Source organism: Triplophysa rosa, linkage group LG5 (genome assembly GCF_024868665.1).
Source record: "Triplophysa rosa linkage group LG5, Trosa_1v2, whole genome shotgun sequence".
Taxonomy (NCBI): Eukaryota; Metazoa; Chordata; class Actinopteri; order Cypriniformes; family Nemacheilidae; genus Triplophysa; species Triplophysa rosa.
In genome coordinates this window covers 2,157,410-2,168,880 of record NC_079894.1, presented here as the reverse complement: position 1 = coordinate 2,168,880, position 11,471 = coordinate 2,157,410, and the positions used below count along the sequence as shown (strand labels likewise).

The window sequence follows — 11,471 nt, the reverse complement described above, 5'->3', positions numbered from 1 at the left end:
CTAATTTTATTAAGTATACTTATATTTTGTGTACACTTTACGTAGCAAGTATACTGTACTAACATCAGTGTACTACTTATATACTTTAGTTGGACTAAATTGTCCCACTTTTTAGTTTATAAAAGTAAACACACTGAGTACACATAGTTTACAGCTGTTTTATTTGTTTGTACTACAAGAACAAGCAGATAGTTTACTGCTTCAATACTTGAATACTTAAATTAAAGTAGACTTTAATGTTTACTCTCCTAGTAGTCAAAAAATATTTAACGGACGACTCAAATCAAGTGAGTAAACACGATTACAAGAGCACTTGGAATGCCTCATCTTTTGATTGAGATCAAGTACACTGAACAAGCAGGGTTTACTTAATTTTTTGTTAATTTGCTTGATTTTTGCACGCGCATTTGTGTAATTTACTCTAGAAAGCCGTGCGCAAAAATTAAGCAAATTAACACAAAATGTTAAGTCAATCCTACTAATTGTTTTTTTCGGTGTATACAGTAAAAGTCAAGTATAGGACAGTGTCATTTTAAATCTTGAGAAGTACATAAATAGTACACTGAAAATAAACGTTTTTGTAAGGGTAACCCTAAAATACTTTTAGTATTGTTAATCCACACGCACGCACGCACACACACACGCACGCACGCACGCACACACACACACACACGCACGCGCACGCACGCGCGCACACACACACACACACACACACAGAGTAGTCAGACTGCATTATTGCCACGGTGAAGGAAGTGGCAGCTATGCAGGACATGTTGAGTGCCTTTATCCTTTAACCACGGGTGGAATTACTCTGAACACACAAACACACTTTCATTCTCAAAACATAACTGCATCTGCATCGCTGCATATTTCACATACAACTGAAGGAGTCTCATGCACTGTTTCCATCTGATAAATAAGCACTTTGTTGTTGTTTTTTACCAAAAATGTTGTTTCTCTATTTGCTGTGGTTATTTGTCGGTTTATTTATTTATCTAGACTATTTATTTACTTACAGACTCTTGAATAGTGTAGGAGCTCGGCCGGAGCATGATGTTTTAAATGTGTCGAGATGCCTCTGGATTCACACACACACACACACTTCCGTCAGAGCTATTTTTGTGTCATTTACAGTATTCTGGAAGTGTGCGTGTGTGCTAAAATTGAGGCGCGTCTGCACTGACCGTCCAATCATATGCCTCCATCGGTCATTTGAGCGATCCGATCGTGTCAACCCAACCAATCACGTCATTTCACGCTGGCAGGCACGTGTTGACAATGACAAATCTGATATACCTCAAACCCTTGTAATGTAAAGGTAATCTGACGAAATCACACTGATGATAGTAGAAGATCAAAGTGATACGTAATAGTTTTGGAAATATTGTGACTTGAAGCTTTTTACTGTTCTGTACTGTCGTGTTGAGTTGATTTTGGCATGCTCCCTTAAAAAGAAACTCTTTTTATTTGTTAAGTTGAGGTCAATGACAACTGAATATGGAAGTGACATCAGAGCAGTTGGAATGTAGACAAACTTCTGCTGTTAAAACCTATGAGTGACGGGAATCCGCCTGAAATTCAAAGCTTGTGAATTCCTTCTGAGAAACACACAATCAGCTTTAAGGCCTGTCCACACCGGGACGATAATCGCACGCGCTTATCGCCAACGTTTTTCGAGACGTTTTTCAACGTTCATACCCAAGCGATTTCCACTGGCGATGAGCCGAGTGAACGTGCGAAATCCCGCCCTGACATCGATGGCGCTTAATGAAAATCAGAAATACCCCGGTACACTCGCTTGTCACACAGAAGAACAATTAATCTTGCTTCCTCTTCATCAATGTGTGCTCGGCAAGACCGTTTTGTGCTTGAGCGCCACCAAGTCGTGTTTTACTGTAACTTCAGAAGCTCCAGGGACCTGAACAAAAACGGCAATCTCATTGGTCGGCCAGTTTTTAACGCGACGTCAAACCAAAAAACGAGCCTGAGGCGTTTAAAAAATCACGCTTTTACGCCTGGTGTGCACACTCACATTGGCGCCCTTTGTTTAGTCACGATAAACGCGCGAGATTATCGGTCCGGTGTGGACAAGTCATATGGGGCAAATGACTATGTACTTGAGTTCTTTTTTATTTTAATGTGGAATTTTGTTTTTGTTTATTTCATTCATTGACCCACGTTTCTGTCCGTAGGAAAATGCATTTCAGTTTTGAAGTGTTTGTTGTGTGTGTTCAAGTGATTCTGATATTTAAAAACAAGAAAAAACAAAAACAAGAAAAAAGAATGAGAAAACCAGCTCTTCTGTTGTTAGGGAAACGCTGGTGATTCTTTTATGCATGGATATTAATCGAACTGTTCAGAGACTGCAGGACGACTCGCACGTCGCGGTCAGCGAGAGGAGAGGCGGGGAACAAAACTCACCCGGCGGGGTGGAAGGGAAGATTTGCATTTGGATGTATGGTGATGGCATAAAAAAACGCGGTAAAGAACTACAAAGAAGAGAATCTACGGAGAATTAACTTCAAAGCACGGTTTAAAGGGACAGTTCAGCCAACAATGAAAAAACAATCATCATTTACTCTCTCTCATGTGATTGTAAATCTGTATGAGACTCTTTCGTCACTGGAACACAAAAGAAGATATTTTGAGAAATGTCTAGGTGGTTTTGTGTTCATACAACGGAAGTCAATGGAGGTCAGTGTTGTTTGATGATCGACATTCTTCAAAATATCGCCTGTTGTGTTCTGAAAAAGAAACTCACACAGGTTTGACAAGACGTGTGGGTGAAGGCATAAAACTGATTTTTTTTGGGGGGGGGCGAACTGTCACTTTAATGGACATAAAAATGTCACAATACAAAAAAATCGAAATACAGGCTTCAACTGCATCAACAAACATATTTGTTAATGGTTTGTTTGATTTTGAAGTTTTCATGGGATTCACTCACTGTTTCAAATCTTCTGTGTGTTTTGGTGACCCAACACCCCACGGGCGACTCTTCCCCCTCCTCGCGCTACCACAGAATCAATCAGTATCGCGTGTCTTTGTGATGGTACAAGACAATCAATTTCCAATAAGGAGAAGAACAAAGGAACAACATTCTTGAGAGAATGTCACTGTAGAGATTCATGACTGGGAAGTAAAACCTCTGAGCAATGTGTGTATTTGTGATTTTTGAAACCTTCCACCACAACTGCATCATATAGATTTTCTTTGCAGATTGCCATGGCAACTGCATCCCATGCACACACCCTCTGACTGAGCTTTTGGTCATGTTCCAAAACATCTCTGAAGACCGAGAACAGAAAATACGGTGTTGCGCACGTGACGTCATTTATTCAGACGCGCATCCCCGTCTGTCCTCCAGTTCTGATGTTACAGTTCAACGGCTTTCATTACATTCAATCTATAGGTTTCATCTACAGAATGTCAAGAACGAAGAATTCTATGCAGGTGATAAAGAATAAAGTGTGAAGGTTACAGTAGCGTTGTGTTTTACATTAGGACAGAAACTCAGACATGAAAAAACACTGCATGTGCATCTACAGGCGTTCAGAAGAGACATAAAATCATAAAGAATTCAACTATATGCAGTATTTGCATTCACATACCAGCGGGAAGTGAAAAACACGGAACGAAAGGGGAATTTCACAGCAATTTGGGAAGATCAGAGAATCAAAATCCTCCATGAAGTGCCATTGTTTAAAAATATAGTCAAATACTGACACCCAGTGGCGATACTGCAGTACTGCAATAAAATATACAGGTTATCATATTTTAATCTGGCAAACATTTTTTTAATTAATATTCACTGTCATTATATATCATATCAATTTGAACAATTCATCAATTAATACATCCCTGTGTGCAGCTGTCTAAACTAAAACAAACAGTTATGCAGAAGCACAAGTATAGCCTAATAAACTCTTACAGATAAATAAATAACTGCAATATAACTGACGACACTAAAACTTCTTAATCAGTCAATGCATAACTGAAACTATGTGGTGGTACAAAATTGACGTAAACGTTGCTTTGTGAATAAAATAATATGTTTGATTTATTATAAACAATGCAGCAGAATTATTATTAATTAATATTATTAATGTTTTCCCTGGAAACCTGAATGACTTTCAGATCCTGAAAGGATCTTAAAACAGCATGTACTATAAAACCCTTTTAATTCTAATTTCTGTATGATGGGAAACACAAAGAGGCAGTGCTGTCTAGAAACAGAGAAGCTAAGAGGAGGAAACACGTGCATCTCTGTCATCTCACACTGTATATGAGCGCAAAGACAAAACACCACAGCCGTGACGGTGAACAGGGTACAACATGCTTTTATGAATAAGAGATCTTTTCTCTTTTTACAAGACAAGACACACACAGTATAAAACAAACATATGCATAGAAAATAACAGATATACACTCGAAACGACAGTCGTTCACTGTTTTCTGGACGAGACTGAAGCCGCTGTGATGTTTGGATGAAACGCATTCATAACTGCACCTGCTTTCATTCATCGTGTGCTGTAAACCTTTTGGCAAAACGGTACACATGTTATGAAGCAGACAAAAACAACGTTTCACCTGAAATATCTGAGTATCTATGGCAACATTTCAGATTCCTACCAATCTGTAATAATGACATTATTTGACAGCAAGTGTCCACCAAATAATCCATCGCTGTAGGAGAGAGAAGAAAAAGAATATTGCTTTACAACAAGTAAGTTGGCATGATACATATATATGCATGTATACACACACGCACGCACGCACGCACGCACGCACGCACACACACACACACACACACACACACACACACACACACACACACACACACACACACACACACACATTAGTAGAAACAAACAGATCAGGAAGACAAACATAAAGTTAAACATGACATATTACCTGAAACCCCGGTCTGAACGCTCAGTAAAACATCTCACTACAATATGGCTCATAGATTCAGACAAGTTTAATAAGCTAAAGATGTTTCATCCAATCTCACACTGAGCTTAAAACACATCAGATGAAGTTTACACAAGTACACATGAGTAAAAAAAGCACAAAAAAAACATGCTTATGCATACATCCTGATGAAAAGTGTCTGAACAAACAGCATTCATAAACCTTTAAATCTATACTGTCAGTTTTACAAGAAGAAATATGAACAATTTATTCCCCTTAAATTCACTTTTACACTACCGTCACATTTAATTTCTCTTAAAGAGGCTTCAATCTACAGATCTAAGACTACATGTGATCTACCTTTATCTGAGACCTTAAATATCAACAAGATTTTTTTATGGGACTAACAGTCATATTTTGATCTGCATATCATCACGAGTAGAGAACAGATGACAGGTGTTGAGCTTTAAATGGCTGCTTCACCCAAAAATTTTAATTCTCTGATGAACCTGTATGAATTTCTGTTTGGTTGAACACAGAGAAAGATATTTGGACGAATGGGTGTAACCAGACAGATTTTGCCCCCCATTGACTCCCATAGTAGAAAAAAATACAATAGTAGAGAGTGCCCCAGAACTGTTTGCTGTCCTACATTCTTCAAAATATCTTCGTTTGTGTTCAACAAAACAAAACGATTATAAAGTAATATTTCCAAATATGGTAGTCAGTGGGGTCCAAATATATTTCGGTGTTTTCATAAGAACAAAGAAATTGTTACAGATTTGGAACAAGTCGAAGGAGAGTAAATGATGACAGAATTTCATTTTTGGGTGAAGTGTCCCTTTAAAATCAAGATTCTCAGTGGTTGACATGAAGCACTTTGGCTCTTCACCACCAGATGGCAGTAAAGCTACATTTCAAATTCACATCACCAGGCCAATGTGCGTCACAATTCAGTATTTTCGGTAAATAATATACCAATACAGATTAATATCTAGTCTGTTTTATGAGCACAAATCTATTTAAGATTAATCATGTGTGAAGAATATTCTGGTCTGTAGCTATGGCTCGGGTCCCTATTACAGTGTAAGTCTATGGGAATGTTTACACATGAATTATTTTTATATGTTAAAGAGACAAGAGAAGATCAAATTCAGAGTGATGTGCTTCATCTATTGTGAAGATTGTCAACAAAACATACATTGTCTGTGTTCATATAGTCTATATGAGACTAGAGTGGTACAGCCTGAGAGAGAGACACTCAACAGGGGGCGCTAGAGAGACTCTAAATGTAAATTATATCATCATGTTCTCTCTGAAAATCATCTGTGCATTTTATACACAAACACACATAAATTATGTCAACGCCTGTTTGCGTGTTTCATGTACGACAGGGTTGTAAACAATCCAGAATTGAACCGAGAACGCTTTCAAAAAATTCCAGTTTAAACTGAGGCAGCAAACAGCATGGAGAACATTTTGACTAAGAAAATAAAACAAAAATGAAATGTCAACGATTCTTGAATCACTCAAATGCTTTTTTACATTATGAAAATGAACCATGGTTATAAACAGAACAAAAAACGTGGTTACACAGTTCACCCGTGATAACCACAAATTGACCATTGCTTGTCTATGGTATTTGTAGTATTTTACAAAAAGTACAAGCAACAGGTCTGGATGGTACATTTTTTTCATAATAACATAATGTGTCCACATGATTTTCCCTTATTAATCAAATGAATTCAATTAATGAAGGTAAGTCTGAATTCTGCTCATGCAGTCAAGCATTGTGCACGGCCTCAATATTCAATTCGAAGAGAAACAAAAACATCCAGAAACACATTTGCCACTTAAATGCCGAGGACTCTTCGAGATCAGGAATGAAGGTTTGAAGTCGTTTCACATCATCGAGTTGCCTAAAAGTGTCAGTCAGAGAATAAGCAGATGAAGGGTCGGGTATGAGAGGACGCCGGGCGCTTGTCCCGGCTGAGCCTCCGATCTCTCCTTCTATCAACTACAGTACACACGATCACTGACTGCACGAGTCTAACGCTAACAGAAACTAAAACAACATCCAAACACAGGCCACAGAGACAACATCTATCACCAAAACATCACCGGTGAGGTCTGAGAACAACCAGCTACTCAACACAAAACCAAAAACCTGACATGTTTACACCACCAAATCCAGATGTGTAACCAGGGACACAAACGCTCCCTGATGTCAAGAAACACAGTCAGATGTGCCAAACGTCACCATCGGGTTATCACCACACCGCATGTCAAATACAACGTGTGACAAAGAATGAATTAATGTTGTGATGTCAAACTATACCGAGCTTAGACTTGCTGTCTTTGTGAACGATGCCATCTTATTTCTAATATATTATAAAAATGTGTTGAAGATGATCTTTGCGTGATGTGTAGCTGTGAAGAATTTAACGAGGTTTGGCAACAAAAAGAACACAAAAAGCATGAGCCGAGCCAGGAGAAAAACACATCGCTGCCGCCCTTCTGAAACCTCGTATCTCCAGCATTTGGAATTTATATTTTTCGCCATAAATTATTATTATTTTAGTCTCCCTATATGTTTGTCACTTTGTTTTACAAATACTCAACCAATAAAAGGATGAAGAAGTGTTTTTTCCATTTTCTGAAAAAGAGTGAATTTGGACATCCGAGGTTTTGGAAGGACAGCGGCGATATGTATATATAACATTACATTATGTTAATAAAAAGAATATATTTATATATGAAGAGTTTATTTGCAAAAAATCATGTTTTTTATGATGTTCTCATGTTTTTATTCTGTTAGTTAGCTGTAATTTTAAGAGTTATTATGGCTTAAATCAAAACAAACCAACTGCAGTTTGATTGATATTCATTAATGCACAATAAAAAACAAAACAGAGTTATCTCTTTTTGGAAATAAACTATATATATATATATATAAACAACTGATAAGACCACTCAATGTTTGCTTATCATCAGTGTTTTCTTTGTGTTTTTGTACATGAGAATAAAACCCCGACAGGCAACACTTCTGATTTTTTTGTCACCTTCACACAAGTTGTTCTTCATTTTGTACCCTACACGTCACATTTGATGGTTTAATGGAACCTAAGAGGGCATTAAAGCAAAAACTACACAGTAAATATTCTCTCCAGATGTGACTTTTGTCGCCTGCACACATGACGTGGAGCAGATTCGACTGTATTTGTCATCGCACGCAGATTTCTGGACAGGTGGATCGTTTATGGCTCTTGTAGTTCACTTGTTAACCGATGTGTTTCCAACAGCAGCTGCTGGTTTACGGCGTTAGTTAACAGATTCATTCATTTACATCAAGCAGCGGCGGTGCTGAAAACCGACGAAACGATGTCAGTCGTAAAGAAAAGAACAAGTACAAAAACACATCGTTTATAAATCTAAACATATCATCACAGCCTCTACAGTCAAAGACACATGAACTAGACGGGTGATGTGATTTCGTGTACATCTGACGTCACCAGCCAGGGACCCTCCCTCATCGAGACCCAGTCGGGGGGGGGGTAAAGGGACGTGACATGGGGGGTGTTGGGGGGGACTGGGCGGGGGAAGCAGAAACGTCTACACACCGGCCGCCAAAAACCAAGACCGTCAGAGAGAGAGAGAGAGGTGATGTGTCTATTTATTCAATATTTGGCAGAAAATATTTCAAGTGCTACTGATGAGAAATGAATTCACAGCGAGCGGATCTGGAGAAACAGTAAATGCATTTTGATCAAGAATCCTGCATGACTAAACGTCTCGTAGGACTCGGAATAAAAAAATACAATTTGCCATCGTTATTACTTTACAGTTATTGCAAATACAACGAAAGCCTGCGCATATAAAAAATCACGTCTGTTCGTATTTTCTGTTGGGAATCAATGAAACTATTGCTGTAAACCTCCTGATCACAAATATCATCATATGGCTTGAGGGTTTTCAGTGTGTGTGTGTGTGTGTGTGTGTGTCTCTCTGCGTCTGACGTCCAGCAGACGTGACACCCGGCCGACCTCCCCCCATGAAGGCTAGCCGGTGGTCAGCACGTGTGTGATTCAGAATGATGGAGGGGGATTGTGGGTAAGAAACACTCAGCCAAGCCCTCATCAGTCCGGATCAGACACGTCAAACACGATGAATTCACGGTAGTGCAGTTAGGATACCGCGGTCTCGTGTTTACAGCGATGCGGCCGGTGTGTTCATCCCAACCCACACAGACGCTCAACGCAGAACATCAACGGCTTCTATGACGCATCTTTGAGTATGATGATCACTAAAAACCAAGCGATTTACATCAAATTTAGTTCCTCGGCCCTCTTTTATTGCTCAAATTTATTGCCCTCGATTGTTTTTCAGTTGAGTCTCAACTTGGTCTCAGACGTTTCTCCTAAAATGGTTTGGGAGGAATAAAAAGAGAATCAAATGAGAGTGTAATAGAGGCAGAGGTCAAATAATCTGGATTCGAGTCAATTTGAGTTGATATTGAGATCTTCAATGATATTGACTTTTGATCGCAGACTTGACAAATCTGAGTTCGACGCGTTGTTGACATCCCTTCTCAACTCTAATAGAGACGTTTGTGAGATTTCGGACTCCCTTTTTTCTCAGGAGAAACATCCGAGACGCAAATGAGACTCAAGCTTCCATTTCCTCTCATTGACGTCTAGGAGAAATAATTGAGATGTTGTCTTTCTTACGGATGTTTAGTTTCTCCTCTCAGCTCAAGCTTGGAGAGTCAAGTGGGTGTGATATTGGAGGACATTATGGCAATAGATTTATTTGTCTCTGGTAATGATCAGTTTACATGTCGTTGGTTTCATGAGAAGTCAAAGGAAACCAAGAACAGAGACTTTACTATGGCTTTGTGTTTACACTATGACCTCTCCTAAGCAAAGTGCAGCATTAAAACGGAAAATATTCAATTATATAACCGTCAGCGGCAACAGAAATAACAATAAAGCGTTTGTGAGAGCATCGAGGACAAGGTTATCGTTTAATGTCAGATTGCGACAGGCCGTTGTGTTTCTGCATCAGCGCTGTGTGTGTGTGTGTTAGCGTTCCCCCAGCGTGCCCCTGGCTGCGTTGTTTCATATCATCTTCATGTTGAACTTGCGTGTTGTTCCGGAAGCGGCGGTGGTGGTCTGGCCTTCAGTTTTCCTGAAGGAATACTCCACCGTTAAGTTGTTCTTGCGTTGACCGCGTCCGCGGCTCCACACGAACAACAGCAGAAAGCAAAACAACACCACCCCCAAAAACATGATGCAGCCCATGGCCGTGGACACCAGGATGGTGGTGAGGTCCAGCGTGAACTTGAGAAAAACACGTGTGCTGTTCAGACCAGTCTCGTTGAAGTCCGTGGAATACATGGACCGGTTGGCGAACAGCGAGGGGTCCGCCGCGTGGCCCTTCACCGTCAGCGTGGCAAAGTAGGTGTCGTTGCCGCCGGCGTTGCTGGCGATACAGATGTACGTGCCACTGTCCACCACCTGAGCATAACGGATCTCCAACGTCCCGCCCGGAAGCACCGTGACCCTGCCGTTGCTTTTCGATGTGATCCTTCTTCTCTGCGGAGAGATCCAGACGATGGCCGGCGTCGGCTCGCCCTCCGCCCGGCACAGGAACAACACCGGCTGGCCCTCGTGCGCCGTCACCTGCTGCAACTTTCTGTTTCTTATCTTCGGCTTCTGGCAGGTGAAGTAATCGAACATCGCCGAATCGCCGAAGGTGCTCAGGGCGTACCCACGCACCTCTGCCGGCCCGGCGCACACGGGCATCTTGCCGTCAAAGTTCAGGGTCCGCCGGCGTTGCAGGATCCAGAGCAGCCGGCAGTCGCAGGATAAAGGGTTGTTGTCCACTCTCAAGGTTTCCAGACTGTTGACGGAGTGAAAGGAGCTCTCCTCCAGAGTCACCAGACCGTTGTTGGACAGATTGAGAACTCGCATTTGTCTCAAGCCTCCGAGAGCGTGAGGCTCGACGGTGAGCAGGTTAGTGTTGACCATGTGTAGTTCCTTCAGTCTGATGAGGTCTCTGAAGGCCCATGGTTCAAGCGTGGAGATGGGGTTGTAGGAGAGGTTGAGCGCCGTCAGGTAAGCCAGGTTTCGGAAGGACGCCGACGGTACGGACGTGATGTTGGTGTTGGTGATGAAAAGCCAGGAAAGGTTGAGACCCTGGAAGCTAAGCGGTGAGACGTACTCCAGATAGGGCCAGTTGTCGATCTCCAGGCCTCTCAGTGCCGACAGCTTGCGGAAGTTTTGGTCCTCGAGCGCGGTGATGCTGAGGTGACGGAGTCGAAGGGTCACGAGGTTACGGAGATAAGAGAGAGTCTGGCCTGAGATGGACGTCAGGTTGCATCTCTCAATGGCGAGATCCTCGAGACCCAACAACCCTGAGAAAGCCTTGTGGGATATGTAGACCAGATCATTATCACCCACCTGAAAAACACACACAAGTGAAGTTAACGTAACTGTACTGGGCGAAATAAATAAAAATCTCTTTAATATCTCCTAGACATCACAGAGATTAAATGG

General features: G+C 41.1%; 1 protein-coding gene across 2 annotated transcripts in view; it reads right to left on the bottom strand.

The window, feature by feature from the left end:
- Positions 1-4,322: 4,322 nt before the first annotated feature.
- LOC130553851 (leucine-rich repeat and immunoglobulin-like domain-containing nogo receptor-interacting protein 3) overlaps positions 4,323-11,471 on the bottom strand; it is a 47,510-nt gene continuing 40,361 nt past the window's right edge. Inside the window, exons 3-4 of one of the 2 annotated variants that reach the window (XR_008962916.1) lie at positions 4,633-11,375; positions 4,323-4,538 (exon numbers count right to left, since the gene is read on the bottom strand). Coding sequence is in view for 1 of the 2 variants with exons in the window: in XM_057333031.1 (XP_057189014.1) it covers positions 10,032-11,375 (1,344 nt within the window). In the remaining variant the exon portion in view is untranslated. Of the gene's footprint in view, positions 11,376-11,471 lie in introns of both variants that reach the window. The other variant, XM_057333031.1, reaches the window with a different exon arrangement.